Source organism: Bos grunniens, chromosome 22 (genome assembly GCF_055505025.1).
Source record: "Bos grunniens cultivar Pamir isolate PY7600 chromosome 22, Bosgru_T2T1.0, whole genome shotgun sequence".
Lineage (NCBI taxonomy): Eukaryota > Metazoa > Chordata > Mammalia > Artiodactyla > Bovidae > Bos > Bos grunniens.
This window is the reverse complement of record NC_141186.1, coordinates 6,414,996-6,439,673: the sequence shown is the minus strand read 5'-3', so window position 1 is coordinate 6,439,673 and position 24,678 is coordinate 6,414,996. Positions and strand designations below refer to the sequence as shown.

Sequence of the window (24,678 nt, the reverse complement as noted above, 5' to 3'; positions counted from 1 at the left end):
TTAACAGGGACAGGTTAAATAAATCATAGTGCACACACGCAATGGAACACACTATACAGATGTAAAAAAACAGAAATGAAGAAGGATCCCCATATTTTAATATGTGAAGATCTCCATAGAATATTGTGAAGTAAAAAAATACAAGAACAATGTATATATTCTTTATTTTATTTTAAAACTTTACATAATTCTATTAGTTTTGATATATTTTCCTACTAGTTATCTGCTTCAATTAGAATAAGAAAATAACAAGAGATTACCATGGACTTTTTTCTTTTTCTTGGGGGGGGGGGATACACTTTTACTGTATGTCCCTATATATATTCATTTTGTGAACCATGTGAATGTGTAAATTACTTCCTCACAAAGCACAGAAAATTAGGATTTTTCTCTACACAAATGTTCAAAACATATCTCAATCTATCATGTCAAAATTTTAACACTGCTAAAAGCAAATCCACAAGTGAAAACTCACATACTTGGAAGATTAAGACCAATGTAAATACAAGGAAATACTATTAATGGTAGTTAAGAGATAATGTCGGGTAGTTAAGCATTTATGTTTAAACAGGAAATCTGGGGTTTTACTCAACTTTACCCCTGTCACACATAACACATTCCCATGTTTTCCCAAAAGGTCCTTTTATTCCGGATCAGCAGTGAATCCTACTCTCCTCTTTTATGCCTTCATCATGTAACCTCACTGCTGGGTGCCCATCCTCTCTGAGTGGGAGGATACAACACAGTCTACCTACAAAACAGGCTGGACATGACCTGATGAATAGAGACATGGATGTACCTACCACAGAAGGACCTCTGCCAAGAGGACAGAACTATTGTAGGGAAGGTACCCCAAGAAGAAAAGATTATAACATGAATGTCAGATGAGCCAAGGAAAGAAAACACAAACCAAGTTTCATGGGCTAGGGGAGAGTGACAGAGTGGAAAACGTTGCTAGCAGGACAAGAAGCCAGCAAAGGGAAGTATTAAAGGGTTGCATTCTGAGCTAAGTGGTTTTGATTTTGTACCAATGCTTTCCTATTTCAATCATCATTCTGATTATTCTAAACCAGTCATGAGGCTGAGGGTTCATCTATGTTACCAGAAAATCTCATAACAGTACTACAAGTGAATTATTCCTGGCATCTCTATTAGTTATCAACTGAAATGGCCCAATCACCACTGTTAACACTAGAACCTAGAACAAGACCTACCACTCGAACCATATAATGCTGACTGGTCGAAAAACAACTTGCCCAAAGCACCAAGCTGACAGCGGCAGGGTTTAGTTGCAACTCTTATCTGTCTGCTTTTTTTTTTCCGAGGCTCCTTTCCTTAAACTAATGGAGGCTTAAAAAAAAAAAAAAAAAGCTGTAAAGTAACATGATCAATGTCATGTTAAAATTGGGAGAGGAAACAGACAAAGGCAAAGACAGCAATTTGAAGGCTACTGTCCTATTTCAGGTTTATGAGCACTGGGGTCAATACCAGAGTGGAAGCAACAAAAATGGAAGGAAAGGGCAAATGTGAGAGGCTGTAGGAGTAAAAGCAAGAATCTTGAGAAGAAATTGTTTCCTAGAGGAGAATGGGAGTACCAGATTTCAAAAGTTTTAAACCTGGGAAAATGCTTATGCTGGCTTTAGTAAACAGTACAGTGAGGGACTGCTCTGGAGACAGGATGATGATAACAAATACAACGCAGTCAGAAAGGGAAGAGGGTTACCTGCACTCTGGGAATGGTCCTTCACACACCAACAAGAACCTAGTTTCTTACCCGAATATCTTTTGGATGTTCCCCTTCAGCTATCCTAACCATCCAGAGAAACTTGTTGATGTCATCACCAGAATAGCCAATAACCCCTCCAAAAATAATCAAAACATAATCTACGTCCAGACTCCTCATGATTTTATAGGCTGCTGTTTCATTTGAAGACATAGCTTTTCCCACCTAAAGAATAAAAAAGTGAGAATGTGTGTTCTTAGTCCCAAAATAACACTAAAACATGAATGCACATTTTTACCTTAAAATAGAATGCATCTCAAAAGTTTGATTTACATGGAATTCCTTTTATAGAAACAATCTGCTATAAATTCAACAAATTCATGAGATTTATAAGCACCTCCCTTACTATAACCAACTACAGCATGTCAAAATCAGGATATGTGCTCATATTTTCCTAGTAATTTGGTCGCATTAAATTAACATTTTAATATGAAAGCAAACAAAAAAAGCTTAAAAGTAGTAGAATTTCTCAAAATCCCATGCTGGGGATGACCATCCATCTAGCTACAACAAATATATCCTTTTCTTCAGTCTACCAAACACCTAATGATTAGCCGCAACACTAAATACAAACAAAATTCATTTGGCTAACACCTAGCTATCTATTTAAAATCTTTAGAGAACAGAAAGGTGATTAATTAATGTAAATTAGTTATGTAATAGCTAGAGTAAACATAATGTGCATGTTCATAAAACACACTGCACTTGCTTTACACATCTGCAAATAATTTTCTTAACTTACGAAAAGGAAAATATAAGACAAATACAGTAAATTTCAGATTTTGCCTCATTCTCCAGCATATAGCCTCTGATTCTGAATGATAAACAAATTCTAGTCTTAAAAACCAAATAAGCAAGCATACATTGAATCACTTTACTGAACAAATATGTAGAGAAGTATGTTGAAAATTCAGCAAACAAAAAGCACTTTCCCCCACAGTTTTCCTACTTAATCACAAGTGAAGTCTGATGTCTAAGTAGTGAATAACGGTTTGTAACTTTTGACCTTCTGTTGGTCAAGTTCTTACCAGTGCTATGTGGCTGTTATTCCAGGTGTTGTTATCCACCAGAGTGGTTCTATTAGCCATCCCAGCAATCTGATAGCCGTAATCCCACCAAGACATCACTCGGGCATGTTCATCTGTATTCTGCCTTAGCCAAAAGTAAGCTTCTCTGAAATCATCTAAAATATTCCTGGTTCTGAAAAGAATCACAATATTAACTTAAATAAGACCTTATAAATGTGAAGATGGTTTCTTAAAATCTTGGGGTGCCAGGCCACTAAATAATTTCATATTTTAAGGATAGTAGTTAAAAAGCCTCAAGGGTAGGAAGAAGAAAGAAAAAAAAAAGAGCTAGACTAGTGCTTCTTTGACTTAATAGGCATACAAACCACCAGGCTATCATGTAAAAAAGCAAATTCTGATATAGTAGTTCTGAAATGGAGCCTGCACAAGTCTGAAGAGTATCCACATGAAGCAGAAGCTGGGGTGGGAATGTAGGGGCAGAACAGAGACCACCTGTTGTTAAATTTCAGCTGCATCAGAATCCCTGGGGCACTCCTTAAAACACAGATTCCTGAGTCTCACCCCCCCGTTTCTAACTCTACATGCTTAGGTGGGGTCAAGAACGCGCATGTCTAATGGGCTTCCTGGTAATGATGATGCTGTGTCCAAGCATGACACTTTGAGAAAGACTAATGTGTATGTTATATATGCGAAGATATTCAGATAGACCTCTGAATTCTATTTTTTGAGGCAAGAGAAAGAGCAGGTGTGGAACCCTTTCGTAGTTAAGCCATCTTCTTACCCATCATGGTTGTAAGAGGCCAGGACCACGCTTGGGCTGGAGTACGCATTGCTTGTGACCCAGGTGCAGTGGACTGCAAACATCATCAACAGCATCAGCATCAGCATCGTGACAATGCTTTTTATATTAGGACCTAATCCCTCTTCTGTTTTTTCCTGCTCAGTTACATGCTTCCTCACTTTGCCTGCCTGAAAATACAGAAAACTGATGAGACAAATTCATCATCTCATTTGCTTTCATTAAGACATTAAATGGAGAAGCTGGGAGAATGTCATCTATCAATTTAATTCTTTCAAGAGGAGAATGTATAACCATCAGGAATTCTTGCATGGGTCATACAATGTTTTCTAAAAATTATCAAGGTAGATTCTCAAGTCAACTGTCAAAAAGAAGACTTCCTGGAACTAAACCCAATCCAGGAACTGGTTGCAGAGCAAAATATCTCCAGTAAGAAGTTGCTTTGGAACTCAATTGACCTTATGTTTACATAAATACAAAGGGGAGAACCAAATGGTCTCATCCTGGCAACCTTTCTTTATAAAAAAAATGAATTCCTCATCCTAAAAAAAGCAATGTTCAGTTATAATCCAGGACTTTGTAGGACTTTAGTACAGGAAAAAGAACACATTATCAGAATGAGTTTTCCAATTTCCAAACCCTAAATCAATAAGCTTGTTAAAATCAAGATTGTATTTTTGACGGCCCGGAGGGAGGGTGTGGAGGGGGGGGAGGAGGGAGGAGGGTTCAGGATGGGGAGCATAGGTATGCCTGTGGCGGATTCATTTTGATGTTTGGCGGAACTAATACAATGTTGTGAAGTTTAAAGGTGAAATAAAATTTAAAAAAGAAAATAAATAAATAAAAAAAAAACAATAAACCTCATCAAAAACCAGGAGAGAACAGGACAGAGTCAGAGGTTCTAAACTTCAAGGTTAATTATTAAGAAACCACAAAACAAAAATAAACAAAAAAGCAGGCATATGCTTTAATAGCACTAATCTGTATGAATGATATTGGACCTATCATAGTAAGGAAAGTTTTAAACTGCTACTTAAAAACCTAGTTAATGTAGTAAAGTTTAATTTGTTGTTCAAGATAAGTGCTCTAAGTCTTTCCACACTTCCACCAAATCTAATTCTGCTGTGTTTCCTGAGATCTTAAAAGTAAATTACATTATATGGGCCCAGCACCTAGTATTAACGAACTGGAGACTTTAAAAAAAAAAAAAAAAAAAAAAGGCATTTAATACCCTTCATATGGGATTTCCTAGGTGGTGCAGTGGGTAAAGAATCCACCTGCCAATACAGGAGACATGGGAAGATCCCATGAAGAAGGAAATGGTGACCCACTCCAGTATTCTTGCCTGAAAGATCCCACGGACAGAGGACCTACAGTCGATGGGGTCGCAAAGTGTCAGACAAAACAGCATACACAATATCCCTCATTTACTGTTCAGTCTACCAGATATTTAAAACGTTTACACTGAATATGGACTTCAAGGATAAACCCTTGTGCACGTGGTTTCAGAAAGATTTATAGTGTTAAATTTTATGTAATTTAGTAAGAACATCAGCTTTTTGCTCTCAAAATTGGGTTTTAGTTTATAAAACCTGACCCAAAAGGTGATTATATACTCTGGTGACATTCTGTTTTCTTATTCTGAATGAAAAGACGAACTTTCTCTAGATTCTTGTTTAACCACACTTCTTAATATGTATGGTTCTTACTATGATGGAAAAACAAAACAAAGGAACACATAAAACTTTTAAAGGCCTTACTTTAGATTTCCCACCTTATCATACAAATTTCCTGGGTTTCTCTTGTCATCCTCATCACTGCTGTCCTCCACAGGAGGGTTTTCCCTTTTCATGTCGTCCCCCAAATAGTGCTCAAAAACGTTTGAGAAGGCAATTGCAGACAGCATGCAGACGACTGGAGTCAAGGTCAACATCAGCCGGACCATCACGCCCGCAAAGTAGACAGCACTGATGGCGTACAGTGCAACTGCAAAGACAGGTTCTCTTACAATACTTCAGGAAAGAAAGGGTCTCAGGAAGACCCACTGAAAATTCAATACTACTTCAAAGGACAATCGAAACACAGACAAACATCTCATAAAAGGGCTGTTTCTAAACTGATAATCTGAACCAATTTCAAAGTCATATTTAGAGATTATAACTAGTATTGACCAAATAAACACTACATATCAATAGTTGAGAGAAATGTATCAGGATTCAAATTAATTATAGCTATTATGGGGAATGAGACAATTTGTTATTTGTCAACAGCATCACATATTAGGAAAATCCATAACAGAGGAAAATGTGGTGAATTATAGGCACAGTAAGTTTATAGAATCAAATAGTCTATGAAAAGATCATGCCAATATTTGGCATAAAGCCTGCTTTAAAGTAAGAATAGGATAAGAAGAAAATAATTTATTAACCAAAGGAGGAACTTATGAAGCTATTGCCGAGAAACTTAAAAAGTCTGCAAGTACTTTCCAACAATCAAACTGTTCCAGATAATGTGCTCACCACGGGGAAAGTCTCTATTCATTTCTGGCTAGAGGCTGTGACTTCACAAAGTTACTGAGTCATCTGAGTGCCCATCTCACTTGAAACAAATTCATATTTTTTTCCTGACTAAAAAATACATTTACTATACAATATTGTTTATCTCAGTGAATTTTTATATGCACACACCTATGTAATTGCCACCCATATCAAAATACAGAACATCTGTATCCCTCCTCAGGAGAAGCCCTCATGCCTCTTCCTAATCAATAACCACTATGCTCTCCCATAAAACAGGTAATCACTATTTGAACTTTTAAAGCAATAATTTAACTTTCCTTATTCTCAGTTCAGTCGCTCAGTTGTGTCTGAATCTTTGTGACCTCATGGACTGCAGAAAGCCAGGCTTCCCTATCCATCACCAACTCCCACAGCTTGCTGAAACTGCTATCCATCAAGTCAGTGACGCCATCCAACCATCTCGTCCTCTGTCATCTCCTTCTCCTCCTGCCTTCAATCTTTCCCAGTATCAGGGTCTTTTCCAATGAGTCAGTCCTTCACATCATATGCCCAAACTACTGGAGCTTCAGCTTCAGCATCAGTCCTTCCAGTGAATATTCAAGATTGATTTCCTTTAAGGATTAACTGGTTTGATCTCCTTGCAGTCCAGAGGACTTTCTGGAGTCTTCTCCAATACCACAGCTTGAAAGCATCAATTCTTCAATGCTCAGCTTTCTTTATGGCCCAACTCTCACATCCATACATGACTATTGGAAGAACCATAGCTTTGACTAGATGAGCCTTTGCCAGCAAAGGAATGTCTCTGCTTTTTAATATGCTGTCTAGGTTTGAAATGGCTTTCCTTCCAAGGAGCAAGTGCCTTTTACTTTCATGGCTGAAGTCACCATCTGCAGAGATTTTGAAGCCCACTCTTTCCCCATCTATTTGACATGAAGTGATGGGACTGGATGCCATGATCTTTGTTTTCTGAATGTTGAGCTTTAAGCCAACTTTTTCACTCTCCTCTTTCACTTTCATTAAAGGCTTTTTAGTTCCTCTTCACTTTCTGCCATAAGGGTGGTGTCATCTGCCTCTCTGAGGTTATTGATATTTCACCCAGCAATCTTGATTCCAGCTTGTGCTTTATCCAGTCTGGCATTTCTCATTATGTACTCTGTATGTAAGTTAAATAAGCAAGGTGACAATATACGTCCTGGACGTATTCCTTTCCTAATTTGGAACCAGTCCATTGTTCCACATCTGGTTCTAACTGTTGCTTCTTGACCTGCATACAGATTTCTCAAGAGGCAGGTCAGGTGGTCTGGTATTCCCATCTCTTGAAAAATTTTCCACAGTTTGTTATAATCCACACAGTCAAAGGCTTGAGTGAAGTCAATGAAGAAGATATTTTTCTGGGATTCTCTTGCTTTTTCTATGATCCAACAGATGTTGGCAATTTGATCTCTGGTTGTGCCTTTTCTAAATTCAGCTTGAACATCTGTAAATTCTCAGTTCACGTACTGCTGAAGCCTATCTTGGAGAATTTTGTGCATGACTTTGCCAGCGTGTGAGATGAGTGCAACTGTGTGGTAGTCTTGAGTATTCTTTGGCATTGCCTTTCTTTGGGATTGGAATGAAAACTGACCTTTTCCAGTCCTGTGGCCATTGCTGGGTTTTCCAAATTTGCTGGCATACTGAGTGTGGCACTTTAACAGCATCATCTTTTAGGGCTTGAAATAGCTCAGCTAGAATTCCATCACCTCTACAAGCTTTGTTCGTAGTGATGCTTCCTTATTCTTAAACTTCATAGAAATAAAATTATATAAAATGTTCTCTTTTGTACTGACTTCTTTTGTTTACCCATGCTATTCTTATATTAATTGTTGTGCTGTATTCCACTCTAAAATGCATAAGAATCTCTTTTTTCTACTGCTAACCTTTGGAATGTTTCTAACTAGGGACTATTATGGATAAAGTTGCCATGTACATTCTTAGACATGTCCTTTGTTAGACACACACACTCCCTTCTCCTGGTATCTAGGATTGGGACTGCTAAATCATGAATGGGCAATTTGTTAAACTAATTCTTCTTGAGTGATGTAGTATTAACATGGCTTTCTCCAAAGTCCACTGACCTATATACAGCAGAAAAGAATGAGTGCCATTCTTTGGTTAGCACCTACGTAGATGCTATTTTCTCTCTCCTGACTTCACTCTGAAACTCTAACTTGTGAGTGTCATGCATGGTCCAGGCCACGTACTTATACAAGATATATGCTTGTGTGACCCTGTGCATATTACAAAGCATTTTCAGTTTCAGGTCTTATCTTAAACAATGGCTTTAAAATAGTTTGTAATTCTAAGTCTTGTTGGTTGAAAATTACACAAATCTATCAGCCAAGAGGATATTTACTTACAGGTGATTCTTATTCTATTACAAAATGTACTTTCCCACTGAAACTTTTTGGATCATGGATGCCCCTGCAAAAGTCTTCCTACTTAGAATTAACTGAGAAAACATACTCAAGTCTATTCTGTCAACAAAGTTATAATTTCCAATTCTCAGCCACAGACTATCATTACATTAACCTCTCAGAAAACAATAAATTGAAGGAAAAGCTTACATACTAGTCCAAAAGTTAAACAGTTAATAATTAAGAGTATATATAATGCAAATTCACTTAATTTTTTTTGGTTAAGCACTTATGCAAAGTAAGAGAGGAAAGTTTATCTTTATGCAAAGTTGAGCAAAGACAAAACTTCATGGTGGAATGATAATCTCAATAACAAAAATAAACCGAAGTATTTATTAAAAACCTCTTACCAAATACTCTTTCATCGTTGATATTTTTAATGCAGAACCACAGGCCTGCTGGGAAGGTACACACAAGAATATGTAGATCAAAGAAGAAAGATACCCAAGTCGTAGGTTGATGCTCAGACACTGATGCAATAATTGGAATGTGTATTTTTGCATACCTGGTATTAAAGAAGTTTACGTTATTTAAAATTAAATGATAAAACAGAAGTTCCTTTTAGGTGAATAAACTTTCTTTGATTGTACTAATAGATATGGTTCCCATCTCTCCCTCTTCTGGCTTAAAAGTACATTCCAATGTTACCTGCTATAGTGGATATAAATCTGACACATATGGGTAAAACCAAAATCAACATACTTCCCCCTAAAATTAGAATTATCTAAGGCCAGTTATAAAAGGCCACACACATATTCTTCTGTGTGATTTCTAACACAAAAATGCTTGCTCAAATAGGAATTTCTTTTGCACTTGTTCTGATGCTGTAAAGAGCAATATTGCATAAGAACCTGGAATGTTAGGTCCATGAATCAAAACAAATTGCAAGTGGTCAAACAGGTGATGGCAAGAGTGAACATCAACATTTTTGGAATCAGTGAACTAAAATGGAATGGAATGGAATGGGTGAATTTAACTCAGATGACCATAATGGATGCAATCTCAAAAACGACAGAATGTTTGTTTGTTTCCAAGGCAACATTCAACATCACATTCAACATTACCATTCAACATCACAGTAATCCAAGTCTATGCCCTGACCAGTAATGCTGAAAAAGCTGAAGTTGAATAGTTCTATGAAGATCTACAAAACCTTCTAGAACTAACAGCAAACAACGACGTCCTTTTCATTATAGGGGACTGGAATGCAAAAGTAGGAAGTCAGGAAATACCTGGAGTAACAGGCAAATTTGGCCTCGGAGTATAGAATGAAGCAGGGCAAAGGCTAATAGAGCTTTGCCAAGAGAATGCACTGGTCATCGCAAACACCCTCTTCCAACAACACAAGAGAAGACTACACATGGACATCAGCAGATGGTCAACACTGAAATCAGATTGATTATACTCTTTGCAGCCAAAGATGGAGAAGCTCTATACAGTCAGCAAAAACAAGACCAAGATGACCTGTGGCTCAGATCATGAACTCCTTATTGCCAAATTCAAACTTAAATTGAAGAAAATAGGGAAAATCACTAGACCATTCGGGTATGATCTAAATCAAATCCCTTCATGATTATACACTGGAAGTGACAAATAGATTCAAGGGATTAGATCTGATAGACAAGTGTGCCTGAAGAACTATGGACGGAGGTTCATGACATTGCAAAGGAGGCAGTGATCAAGATCATCCCCAAGAAAAAGAAATGCAAAATGGTTATCTGAGGAGGACTTACAAAGAGCTATGAAAAGAAGAGAAGTGAAAGGCAAAGGAGAAAATAAAAGATACACCCTTTTTTTTTTTTTTTTTTTTTTTTTTAAAACTGAAATAAAACTTTATTTTTTTTTTTTTTTAAATTCATGTTTCAATGACATTCTCCCAAATCTTCCCACCCTCTCCCACAGAGTCCATAAGACTGTTCTATACATCAGTGTCTCTTTTGCTGTCTCGTACACAGGGTTATCGTTACCATCTTTCTAAATTCCATATACATGCGTTAGTATACTGTATTTATGTTTTTCCTTCTGGCTTACTTCACTCTGTATAATAGTCTCCAGTTTCATCCACCTCATTAGAACTGATTCAAATGTATTCTTTTTAATGGCTGAGTAATACTCCATTGTGTATATGTACCACAGCTTTCTTATCCATTCATCTGCTGATGGACATCTAGGTTGCTTCCATGTCCTGGCTATTATAAACAGTGCTGCGATGAACATTGGGGTACACGTGTCTCTTTCCCTTCTGGTTTCCTCAGTGTGTATGCCCAGCAGTGGGATTGCTGGATCATAAGGCAGTTCTATTTCCAGTTTTTTAAGGAATCTCCACACTGTTCTCCATAGTGGCTGTACTAATTTGCATTCCCACCAACAGTGTAAGAGGGTTCCCTTTTCTCCACACCCTCTCCAGCATTTATTATTTGTAGACTTTTGGATCGCAGCCATTCTGACTGGTGTGAAATGGTACCTTTTTGATACACCCTTTTGAATTCAGAGTTCCAAAAAATAGCAGGGAGAGATAAGAAAGCCTTCCTCAGTATCAATGCAAAGAAATAGAGGAAAACAATACAATGGGAAGGACTAGAAATCTCTTCAAGAAAATCAGAGACACTAAGGGAACTTTTCATGCAAAGATGGGCGCAATAAAGGACAGAAACGGTATGGACCTAACAGAAGCAGAAGATATTAAGGACACATGGCAAGAATACACAGAAGAACTATACAAAAGAGATCTTCATGACCCAGGTAATCATGATGGTGTGATCACTCACCTAGAGCCAGACATCCTGGAATGCAAAGTCAAGTGGGCCTTAGGAAGCATCACTACGAACAAAGCTAGTGGAGGTGATGGAATTCCAGTTGAGCTATTTCAAATCCTAGAAGAAGATGCTGTGAAAGTGCTGGACTCAATATGCCAGCAAATTTGGAAAACTCAGCAGTGGCCACAGGACTGGAAAATTCCAATCCCAAAGAAAGGCAATGCCAAAGAATGCTCAAACTATCACAAAACTGTACTCATCTCACACGCTAGCTAAGTAATGCTCAAATTTCTCCAAGCCAGGCCTCAACAGTATGTGAACCATGAACTTCCAGATGTTCAAGCTAGATTTAGAAAAAGCAGAGGAACCAGAGATCAGATTGCCAACATCCGCCGGATCATCGAAAAAGCAAGAGTTCCAAATCGGGAAAGGAGTACGTCAAGGCTCTATATTGTCACCCTGCTTATTTAACTTATACGCAGAGTACATCATGAGAAATGCTGGGCTGGAGGAAGCACAAGCTGGAATCAAGACTGCCAGGAGAAATATCATTAACCTCAGATATGCAGATGACACCACCCTAATGACAAAAAGTAAAGAACTACAGAGCCTCTTGATAAAAGTGAAAGAGGAGTGTGAAAAAGTTGACTTAAAACTCAACATCTATAAAACTAAGATCATGGCATCTGGTCTCATCATTTCATGGCAAACAGATGGGGAAACAGTAGAAACAGAGACTTTATCTTTAGGGGCTCCAAGATCACTGCAGATGGTGACTGCAGCCATGAAATTAAAAGACACTTGCTCCTTGGATGAAAAGTTATGACCAACTTAGCACATTAAAAAAGCAGAGACATTATTTTGCCAACTAAGGTCCATCTAGTCAAAGCTATGGTTTTTCCAGTAGTCTTGTATAGATGTGAGAATTGGATTATAAAGAAAGCTGAGCAACAAAGAACTGATGCTTTTGAACTGTGGTGTTAGAGAAGAGTATTGAGTGTTCCCTGGAGTGCAAGGAGATCCAACCAGTTCATCCAAAAGGAAATCAGTCCTGAATATTCATCGGAAGGACTGATGCTAAAGCTGAAACTGCAATACTTTAGCCACCTGATGTGAACAGCTGACTCATCTGAAAAGACCCTGATGCTGGGTAAGATTGAATGCAGGTGGAGAAGGGGACGACAGATGATGAGATGGTTGCATGGCATCACCGACTCAATGGACTTGAGTTTGAGTAAACTCTGGGGGTTGGTGATGGATAGGGAATCCTGACATGCTGAAGTCCATAGAGTCACAAAGATTTGGACACAACTGAGGGACTGAACTGAACAAGCACTTCCTAAGTTTGCACCAATGAGTTCGACTACCTTTTGGATATGTGACTAGCAGAATAACTCATAGAATAAGATATCCTATTGTGACAATACCTTTCTTAACACAGAGATGGCACAGAGGTGGTTGGTCAGAGACATGGAAAGGACAAGACAGATTTTCTCTGAAATGTCCTAAGATTCCAAAGTGGGCAAGTAAAGTTTGAAAACAAGAATAAGTATGACTAGTAAAATTTTAACCTAGTCAGAATTAATTAACTTCTACAACTGGGGTTTTTCCTTCAAACTCTCTGGTGATGCAAAGGCTGATCTCCGGGAGTATGTGTCTGTTAGCTTCAGCCACCCATACATCATTTGCTTATGCCCTTTAATTAGGCCTGGCTAGGGGCCTTTTTGGTATTATATCAAAGGGCAGGCCTGTTCAATAAAATGTGGTAGGTTTTTTATCGGGCCACATGGGGTAACAGAATAGCAGAATCAAGGGAGAGAGATCAATTATCACCAAGAGATATTTTCTTATCCTTAGGAAAACATTTTTAGAGTTAAAAAAAGTATTGAGCTAATGTAAAAAAATTTTTTTTATTAACTCATCTCGTAAAAGCACTCTTAAAAAATGCAACAAATATCCTCTAGCATATTTGATGGTTAAAAAACACCAGGAAACTTAAATAAAATTAAATTTTTTCTCATATCTATAGCATATGGATTTATAACATAGTATCTATCCTTAAGGGTTAAAAATTAAATATTACTAACAGATGGAAACTTTGAATACATTGGTAAAAACAAAAAAAAATCAATCATTAAAATGGCACGTATTACCTGAAATGTTTTAATAAACAAAAATAAGGAGTTGCCCATGAAGAACAGAAATATGACTTACATATCAAACTACAGGTGAATTCCAAACGGATATTATAACAAAGACAAAATACAACATTTACTAAACCGGTATATGCTAAATATTTTAGAATGTTGCCAGGTATTGACAGAGATATTAACAATAAAGAAGACAAAAGAATATTTAAATAACATGAGGGCAAATAACTTATCTGCACTTACCCAGTGTCCCACAATGAGTAAAACCTGCCACTCCATGGTGCAATGTAACCTTGGAAGGAAAAATGCAAAGGAAATTCATTGGCCATTTCATTGTTTTTATTGGTTTTATGTTTACGGATTATTTGGACTAATTTTAAGCTAATGTTAAAAGAACTGCCCTAAAAAAAAGGTTATACTGTATTTCACACAGCTGGTCATCACATAAAATACAGTAGTAGTAGTGTTAAGTCACTCAGTCATGTCCAACTCTTTGTGATCCTATGGATCCTTTGTGATCCTCTGTCCATGGAATTCTCAGGCAAGAATACTGGAGTGGGTTGCCATTTCCTTCTCCAGGGGGTCTTTCTGACCCAGGGATCGAACCCAGGTCTTCTGCATTGCTGGCAGATTCTTTACTGTCTGAGCCTTAGGGATCAAATTAAAAAAATACCCATGGACATTACATTTCCAAAGAAATACAACAAGCTAATGACACCAACACTGTAGAAAGCTTTCTGATTCTTTTAAACCTCTAATTGACTAGTAGAGATATTAAGATAGCACTGGATAATTTTAAAAAGTGAGAGGTGTCCAGTACGCCAAATTTAGATCAATTATAAAGGTGATTTTAAACATTTATGCCTTTTACTCCTGTCAATGAATTCTTCATGATTTTATGAGCTAAGCTGGTACATTAATTTGACATATCTTCAGAAAGAATTTGATTTGCTTCCAGTGACTGGTAAAGTCAGGACAAGAAAGTAACTTAGAATCCAGAAGCTGACTGAAAGCTGATCTGGTTGGCTGTTTAGAAGCAGGAGACAGAGTATATAACACACTAGGGAGGGTAAACCTATGCCATTAACACCAGAAACTTTGGATTTTATACATTTTGGGCCTAATCATCTATCAAGAGAAGGATGCTTGAATGTGGATTTAGCAAAACCTGAAGCAACAAATATATTGTTTAAAAAAAGAAAGAAATTTGTAGTGCTGTTCAGATTTTAGAACCTTTGACTTATTTTCATACCATTTCTAAGGAAACAATAGCTGACCTACTAGGATAAATGGAACATGTACAAAATTTGCAAAAGAATTTACCTTTTGCAATGACCTAGAGACAATATTCACATCCGACAGGTGATGACACCTACCTGTGTAAGTCAAATAGATGACACTAAGGAACACAGCACCTGCAGCTAGCGACACACCCAAAAAGAACAGGGTCTGGAACTCTTGTTTTGTTAACCGGTCTCGCAGATACTGCAAGAAAGCGTAAGCTTGCAGCAATGCAAAGACACCTAATTAAAGAGAAGGTGCATATAAGTAATCAACAAAGCATTTTTCTAAGAACATTGAGAAACATTAATTTGGAAGACTTAGAATACCTTGTACAATTCAGTGATCTGACATTTCCTTTGTCAAATGACAGGTAACCAATTAATACATCCAAAAAATTCTGTTACATTTTTTTTTTCTAATACATGAACAGAGAAGCCTGGTGTGCTGCAGTCCGTGGGGACATGACTTAACGACTGAACAACAATATATGGTTACTGTTCATAGCTGGGGTGGGTGTGTGTGGTTCGAGATTCTCACTGAAAAATCTGATGATAAAAGCTATGGACCATCATCATCTCAAAGTTAAATATACCGATATTTATAAAATGCTACAAACAAAATGACTACCCACGGATTTTCCATGGGTCATGGACCTTGTGTGGAATCTCTGATAAAAAGTTTTATTCACAGATCTTTCATTATATCTTGTTATCTGTGACCCAGATTAATGATGGCAAAATGCTCTGCTTTAGGGAGAATTATGTGACTTTATAATCAATATAAAAGCTCTTTTAATTCTAGTTAGTAGGGATGGATAAAATATTTTAGTGAGATGTAAAGAATATAAAAATGAAATGTTTCATTCCATCTAAATTTGGTAAAATGACAACTCGGTATAATAACTCAGTATACAGATACATTACTATTTAATGTTTGTTTATACAAAGCAAATGTTTAATATTTGTTTATACAAAGCAAATTAGTGTTGGCAAAAAAGGATGTTTTACCTTCTCAAAACAGTCATACCTGGGAAGACAGGCACTTTCAGAAGCCCAATATCAGAAAGTCTCAATAAATTCTGTCATATTTTACAGTGGTGATGTTTCAGAACTAATACAATGAAAATTAGAAACAACAACAAAACCCCAAAAGAACCCTTCATTCCACTGAAGACCAGTCACACATTCATGGATTCTTTAGAAGAAAGAACATAGATATTTTTCCTACCTGCAGCTGCCATGTGTTCACTTGTTCTGATTGGCTGGAATCCCACAAAAGGTATCTGCATGGATAATATTAGGCCCACAATATAGAAAGTGCTATATGCTATAAAGACAAAATAGGAAACAAGGACAATTCACTATTACCATTAAGTACTTCAAACATAAATATATACATGATTCATGTATTTTTTTAGCAAAGTTTTAACAACTTATTTTAATAGAATTTTGAAGTGACTATTCTATTTGATACATATTTGATGATTAATCAACCATACATTATAAAACATACAATTCTTTTCTGCCATTTAAGAAAAGTATTATTTTAAGGAGACTGGTGCTGTTTTCTTCTTCTGAAAATGGAATCAAATTTTTTCAACCTATCATTAACAATTGTTGACATGACCCAATAAGCATGTAAACACCATTCCTATTAGCATTAACACAAAGTATGCATTACCAAATGAAAGCTTATCATTATCCTATATGAGTAGCTTGCAGTCTGAAAAGCTTGTAAGTATTTCACAACCTTTTTATAATCTCCTAATATTTTTGTACAGTAATGTAACCAGTTTAAAGAAACTTTATGTCCATCTACTAGGTTTTCTATTGTTAAAGAATAAAAGAACTAAGTGCACAGAGGTCAAGTCATAAAACAGACTAGTTACAAATTTATTAGGATCTAATAAAGGAAACTTATTTGCTTTCTGCACTGAATATACTATGTAGTATTCTTGGCTTATATGAACCTAAGTGTATAGGCAAATTGGGAAGTGGTTACGGCTTGTATGAAGGACTTGTTTTTGCATTAAGGTGTTCACAGATCATTACAGCGAAAATATCTGGAATAGTCATAATTAAAACTTACTTTGAAAAAAAGTTAAAACTCTTCTGAAATAAGTAAATGTGAAAAATATTCCATTTAAAAAGCTTATTATACACATCACTTTATGAAGGATAGTCAATATTTACTGCTTGGCAAATAAAGTACTCTACTAGGGAAAAAAAGACTGCAAGAGAACGGCTCAGCAGACGCATCTGTATGCTACACACTGTACAGCACAGCATATACTTCTCTTTATCCCAGCTGAGAAAGCATGCTTATTGAGGTAAATTATGGGTTAACATTTCAAATGTTAAGTTGCCTTCCAAGCTGTCTGGTCAGAGATGACTACAGTATTAGGAAAAGGCTAAGAAGCTTAAGTAAATGTAATAGGAAGGACCAATGTATAAAGTTTCTGATGACCTCAAGCTAACAAAGAACTGGTTGTCAAGAGGATCCTGCAGAACAAACTCATCCAACAATGTACTTTCCAGACACATTCAGTTCAGTTCAGCCGCTCAGTTGTGTCCAACTCTTTGCGACCCCATGAATCGCAGCATGCCAGGCCTCCCTGTCCATCACCAACTCCCAGAGTTCACTCAGACTCACGTCCATCGAGTCAGTGATGCCATCCAGCCATCTCATCCTCTGTCATCCCTTTTTCCTCCTGCCCCCAGTCCCTCCCAGCATCAGAGTCTTTTCCAATGAGTCAATTCTTCGCATGAGGTGGCCAGAGTACTGGAGTTACAGCTTTAGCATCATTCCTTCCAAAGAAAACCCAGGACTGATCTCCTTCAGAATGGACTGGTTGGATCTCCTTGCAGTCCAAGGGACTCTCAAGAGTCTTCTCCAACATCACATTTCAAAAGTATCAATTCTTCGGTGCTCAGCTTTCTTCACAGACACATTAGTGTTGGACTAGAACTACTCTCAATGAGATATGTGAACGCAAATGCAATAAAGTAAATATGAACAAGAAATTCTATGTCACATATATTTGAACTGCCAACCATTGTGGTTGATGTTGTTCAAATACCAGTATGTTTCTCTTACAAATCAGTCTGTGTAGACGCACAAAGAGTAAGCAGGCCGAATTAGGAAAAAAAAAATGGGAACATGGTCATTTTGTGACCTTGAAGAACTGCTGTTATTCAGTCACTAAGTCCTGTCCAACTCTTTGTGACTCCATGGACTACAATGTGCCAGGCTTCCCTGTTCTTCACTATCTCCTGAAGTTTGCTCAAATTCATGTCCATTGAGTTGGTGAAGCTATTCAACTATCTCACCCTCTGCTGCCCTCTTCTCCTTTTGCCTTCAATCTTCCCAGCATCAGGGTCTTTTCAAATGAGTTGGCTCTTCACATCAAGTGGCAAAATTACTGAAGCTTCAGCTTCAATATCAGTCCCTCCAATGAATATTCAGGATTGATTTTCTTTTAGGATTGACTGTTTGCTCTCCTTGCAGTCCAAGGGACTCTCAAGAGTCTTCTCCAACACCACAACTCAAAAGCATCAATTCTTCGGTGCTCAGCTTTCTTTATGGTCCAACTCTCACATCCACACGTGACTACTGGAAAAACCATAGCTTTGACCAGACAGACTTTTGTCAGCAAAGTGATATCTCTGCTTTTTAATATACTGTCTAGGTTTGTCATAGCTTTCCTTCCAAACAAGTGTCTTTCATTTCATGGCTGCAGTCACTATCCACAGTGATTTTGAAGCCCAAGAAAATCTGTTAACTGTTTCTACTTTTCCAGGTATATTCAAAAAGAGACTAAATCTGCTAATATTCTCATTTCAGTGGTTTCATGAAGCTACACAGGCATTCACTGCCATTAGGTAAAGAAAACTCTTTATAAAGAAGTGGTACACTAGAGTTCAAGTTAATAAAAAAAGTGATGGAGATGGGTTCAAGAAAAAGAAACTCAATCTCAAGAAACATAAAAAAAAGGCCAGGTGGGACTTTAACTTGCAAACACATTACTTTGTAAATATGAGTTAGTGTCAAACAAATCTCAACTAATAGAAACAGACATGTTCTCAACAATATTTTACCTATAAATATTCCTCTACCCAAACTAACCTCATTTATACCTACTTACATACACTGATGATTCAAAGCTAATAAACGTGATACATGCGATAATCCGAAGATAACCATCTTCTTTTAAAAGAACTTGATTCATGTCTTCCCTATTTTTATCTTTTTTGGATCAGTGATACTGAGATGTTTACATAGAGGGATGTATGTTCTACTTCATAGTACTCTTTAACACACAAATATTTCCATTGTTAAAGGCCCCAGATGGAGTCAGTAGTGCTGAAATTCAAGACTCAATACCCAATCCTAACTGTAGTCACAACCTTCCCCAGGAATACTATTCTACTAGGTCAGCATGGAATGTTCTGTCAGCATAAATGAGGTAATTCTTTCTAACCCCCACTGCCCAAAGAAAGAGGAGGGAATCTGCCACAAAGACCCTTTCCCTCCCCCACAAGTAGGTTACCTAAGCCTGAAAGGCTTTTTTGGTTATGAATTCCTTGTCTTGCCTATAAAAAATCTTTCCCTTACAGTGGTTCTTTGGAGCTCCTTTCTAGTTGGCTAGAATAGTGATGCTGCCCAACTTATGAATCATTAATAAAGCCAATTAGATACTTAAAATGCACTCAGCTGAATTTTGTTTAAAAAAAAAAAAATTTCAAGTTTATCTTGCTTAATACTGCCCTTCTTCTTGAACCTGTAAAATTAGATATACATCACCATACCTCAATTTAAATCCCATTTACAAACCCATGTTTTAAAACACAGAAAATACATATTAAGAAACAGTGAAACTAGTAGAAATTGTGAAGTAAACCCTCAATTCTTAAACCATTCTCCAATGCAAAATGAAAATGTGTTTTTCTCGAGTCTTTGTACCATATGTTTTAAAATTATCTCTTTAGTTCATTCAAATATTAAGTTATATTCTATTATGGTCAAGACATTCTAAAAATACAATCCGACCTTCTAAGAATCAGATATCCAATTTGGAAAATCAAAGATGTACACAAATTACCTCAATACAATGGAGCAAGTACATGCAACGTTGGTGGAAAAAACCCTGGCTCTGTAAGAACTTAAAGGAGGGCGAGAGCTCTGCTTCTTGACCTGGACATTGAAGACGCACATAACACCACCTGCACCATTCTCTGACATTCTCAGAACCCTCAACAGCACACGCACAGAGCAATTGTTCTCCATCAGACTCTGAAACTTGACCAAACTATGGTCTACATCTTCACAACCTTCTATCCATCTATCTTAACCTACTTTTTTTTTACCCTTTAAACCAGAAGAATAAAGCTTTCTTTCCATCAAAGTAGTGAGTTCTAAGGAAACAAACAAGACCAATAGTGTGGTAAATCATTCATTACATCATGACAATGTTACCACACTGCCATCCTGTGGAAGTATAGTTACCAGCAATTTTCTCCTGCAGATCAAACTTCCAATGTGTTAGAATTCCCCTCAAATTATCATTAGGAAGATATATACAAAGTCTGTTAGCTTATTTGTAAGCAAAGAAAATCTCTTTGATTTGGGACAAATAGTAATCTTCTAAAACAGAACCTAAACATCTTTTCACTTTTACAGTACTTTTTTTTCCCAAGGGTACTGGGTGGGACTAGATTGATACAGAAAAGAAACAAACCACTGTTCTTAGCTTAAGGTGCACATATGAGTTGGTCTGTAAAATAAAAGGCACCAAAAGGCCTGATTCAAGTACCAAAGAAATGCCCAGTTTTCAAGAAGCTCTTGCTGTTCCCCAAAGTAATCTTTAAGTATTTTCTTTCTCCCTGACAAAGTATCGCAACTTAAGTTGACAGCACCCTTCATGCTTTTAAAATACTACTGTACGTCCCTTTATGTAAATAAAGTTAGAAAAGGTTTTGTGAATATTATATTCTAGTTAACTCTAATCTACCATGAAATCACCTTAGCATTCGCTCTATCTCCTGGGTGATATTTAATAGAAAGGGCTGGCAAAATACTTCTCTCTCAACCACAACAGCACTAACCAAAAGAAACAGAAAATACTTCCAAACTCAACCAGTTTTGCTTTATTATTAATAAATATGATTAAAGGCTTACAAGACTGTTGAAATCTTTGATTAATAAAGATATTTTACTGTTTGATTACTGTGAATGCTGATAAATAAAGGGAGTGAAAGATGGGAAGAAACGTACATGGAATTATAGCTTACAAGATCCCCCCCAACAAAAAACAAACAAACAAACAAAAACCCTCCATGGATTCTTCTTGACCAGCAGAAAGAAATATAATGACTAACAGATACACAAGAGAAAAAATAATTTTTCTTTCTCAAGGATGTGGTTCATTATAAACTGTATTGAATGAATCTTTTAAACTACTATTTTATAAGCTCTATTTGTAAAAGCAGGAAGAAGTGACTTGTGCAAAACATCTGAATGGAGACACAATGACAATTTTTTAAAATAGCAAAATATACCTACTATTGATGCTTAAAATGAAATCAAGCATAGGATAGCAGAAAGAACGAAGAAATATAATTTAAAAGTGTAAGACGATGCTCTTTGGTAACTTCTAGAGCTAAATAGAAATGAGGAGGGTAGGGAAGTTAGACTTTGCTAATCTAACTTCACTTTCTTTAGCTCTTCTTCCTCTTCCTGATTCAGGGGCATTTCACAAAGGTCTATCCCTCAATCTTCTCCCTAACTCTGTTCTCCTGACCATTACATTTTTAGGGCCCTACATTTTTAAAATTAAACAAAGAAACTCTTAGTTCTTCCCCATAAGCATTTAATTTAAAAACATTTTTTCCTCATACCGTTTCAAAACAAAAAGTTCGGAGTTACTGTTTAATCCATGGTCGTCTTTTCTGGATTCCAATGCTGGCTAACAGTGTTTTCAGGGTAACGAGATATATAATCACATGTTGATATATTTCTACAGTAAGGTATTTATTCATATGGTAGGCAATACAGTCAGTGATTTTTTTGCATCATGGGTATCGAGCCAAAATATCTACATTTAGGCTTCAGCTCCATTACTAGCTACATGATCCTGAGCAAATTGTCTTCTCTTGTTTAACAGGACCTATCCTCAAGGTGAGGTTATCAAGAGTCAATGAGTTCAATACACGCAAAGAACTTAGGACAATTCATTGTGTATAAGAACTACCTGATATATATATATGTACTATTTCAGTGGTGATTGTTATAAAGTATGCTGAAGTGGGTATAAACCTAATCAGCAGATTATAACTTTTTAAAAAAACTGATATAACACATACTAAAAAAACCCCGCCCTTTTAAAATGTACCACTGAGTGGTTATTATAGTGGTTATTATAGTGGTTATGTGTGTGACTAAAGTTGTGTGACTATCACCACTATTTCATTCTAGAACAATTCCACCACCCCCTCCCCCCCCGCCAGAAGAAACCCGTATCTATAAGCTGTCACTCTAGTCCCCAAACCCTTGGCAACCTCTAAACCAACTTTCTGTCTCTAACCTGCTTGCTGTCTTTATGGATTTGCCACCTCTGGACATTTTATACAGAAAGAATCCCATAGTTACATGGCCTTTTGTACCCGGTTTATTTTACTCAGCACAATGTTTTCAAGGTTCACGATGTAGCATGTATCACCTTTATTCCTTTTCACTGCTGAACAACACTCCACTGTATGGATACACCACACTTTATCCATTCATTAGTTAATGGACATTGGGTTGTCTTCAGTTTTTGGCTACTATGAATAACGAATGCTGCTATGAACATTACAAGTTTCTGTGTAAGTATGCAATTTTCAATTCTCTTGGGTATATACCAAGGAGTGGATTTGTGGGTCACAGTAACTTTATCATTAAGTTTTTGATAAACTGCCAAACTGTTATGTTTTTTAATCAAGCAAACAGCTTTATTATTTTTGTTAATGTTTTCCAACATTATTATAATAGAATTGTATTACTTTATTATAAAGACACTGGTTTCAGATGACAACTTCTCTGTGATTAATACAACCTGTAAAAGTTCTGTCTCTATCATAGAAAGTGAGTTCTAAGATTCAAGACACCATCTATTACTAAGCATCTTATTCTAAAGATGTGTTCTAAAACCTGTAGAGCAAATTAAAATCTTGCAAAGAAAATACTCAGTCTACTCTCTGGTCTGAATGTTTATAAACCCAATACCCGAGGAAAGGGTGTTAGGAGGCAGCCTTTGGGAAGTGATTAAATAATGAGGTCACCGGGGAACAAGTACCCTTTTAAATTGAGGCCCCAGAGAGCTGGCTTGTTCCTTCTACTATGTGGAGACAGAGATGGTATCAAGCTAACAGGAAAATAGCCCTCAGAAGAATGTGAGCATTCTGGTGCCTTGATTTTAGACTTTCTAGCTTCCAAATTGAGAAATAAATTTCTCTTGTTTATAAACTACCCAGTCTGTGGCATTTTTGTTACAGCAGCTTGAATGGATTAAGACACTGTGCTGTGTATTATTCAGAAAGGGCTTTCGAAAGCTTATTAAACTGTTAAGGATGCTCAGTCTCTTACAGTGAGTAAGGTGAATTAGAATAGTGTGTATATATAGTGTAATAGTATGCTTATAGTGTGTATATATCATTTCCCCAAATTAAAAAAAAAAAAAGGCTGATAAATATTAAATCAAGACTTATTTCTACAAAAATAAAACAAACTCATTAAGGAAAAGTTAATACACACTTCGGTAAAAATGCCTAACCCTCCTTATGAATACAAAAAAGCAAAACACTGTAAAGTTAGGTTTATTACTCATGGGTAATACCAAAACAGAAATGTCTGACAATGAAAGAATGTATACAAAACACCTCTTAGAAGTTGACAGATACCAGAAGTCAAATCACTTACCTATGTAGACTCTTTTGCTGTATCTCTGCATCAGTAACAACACAAATACATGCAGTGGAATAAGGTTGATAATAAACACATAACCACCCCAAGCAGAGACCTATGAGTAAAGAAATGCTAAGTTAAATAATTTACATATTTGCTTCTTAAAGTAGATAAATTCTGCCACAAAAGTCTAAACATAAACACTAGGATTTTCAGCAATTTTGAGATGCTTCAAAATAACCTATTTTTTCTATAACATACAAATAACCTACTTTTTTTTATTGATAATTAAAACAACACAATCCCATAAATCCAATACACTTTTTTATATCCACTAGAGGAATGGTCAAATTAAACTTATTAAGAACATTGAGAACAGTTTGTGAATTGGCAATAAAAAGACTGTCACAGAGATACAGACTTTAGGATACATATCATAAACTTTTAAAGGCAAAAAACCCTTTGCTCTCCCCCATTTTTTATGGTAAATACATTGCAAGAGACTTCACAGAAAGTAAGAACAATGGATGTTAACATCAGTCAACACCTCAACTAAAAGGAATACTCTGATGATCTGGATATGCTTTGTGATCCTCAAGATAAAAGGTGCTACCTTGGGTATAAATTTCTTCCTACTAATGGATACAAACCAGGATCCCAGTTTAATGTTTAGCCTGTATCACAAAGCTAGAAAAATTCTATTTATCAGACAGTTGAGTATGTTCTGGTCTAAATTAATAAAGATCCTAATGATTATGCTTTAGGATTAAAGTATTATTATTTATTATTTTTTAAGAATATTCAATTCAGTAACAATAATAAGGTCTGTCAAGATCAAGTTCTTACATATGCTCTAATAATGAAAAGCTTGATAGAACCATTTGAATCAACAGTCACCTTAGGAGACTATATATTAACATACATTCTAACAATGCAATCTATCCCTGTCTAAAATATTTCAGAACT

The 24,678-nt window shown here is 36.4% G+C and overlaps 1 protein-coding gene across 2 annotated transcripts in view; it reads right to left on the bottom strand.

Annotated features, from left to right (window-relative positions):
* Positions 1-24,678, bottom strand: part of STT3B (STT3 oligosaccharyltransferase complex catalytic subunit B) — a 102,197-nt gene that overhangs the window by 5,608 nt on the left and 71,911 nt on the right. For both annotated transcript variants that reach the window (XM_086365642.1, XM_086365643.1), the window contains exons 5-13: positions 23,728-23,827; positions 16,000-16,098; positions 14,865-15,011; positions 13,732-13,780; positions 8,933-9,087; positions 5,385-5,596; positions 3,593-3,780; positions 2,812-2,983; positions 1,775-1,948 (exon numbers count right to left, since the gene is read on the bottom strand). In XM_086365642.1, the coding sequence (XP_086221768.1) occupies positions 1,775-1,948; positions 2,812-2,983; positions 3,593-3,780; positions 5,385-5,596; positions 8,933-9,087; positions 13,732-13,780; positions 14,865-15,011; positions 16,000-16,098; positions 23,728-23,827 (1,296 nt within the window). The remainder of the gene's footprint in view (positions 1-1,774; positions 1,949-2,811; positions 2,984-3,592; positions 3,781-5,384; positions 5,597-8,932; positions 9,088-13,731; positions 13,781-14,864; positions 15,012-15,999; positions 16,099-23,727; positions 23,828-24,678) is intronic.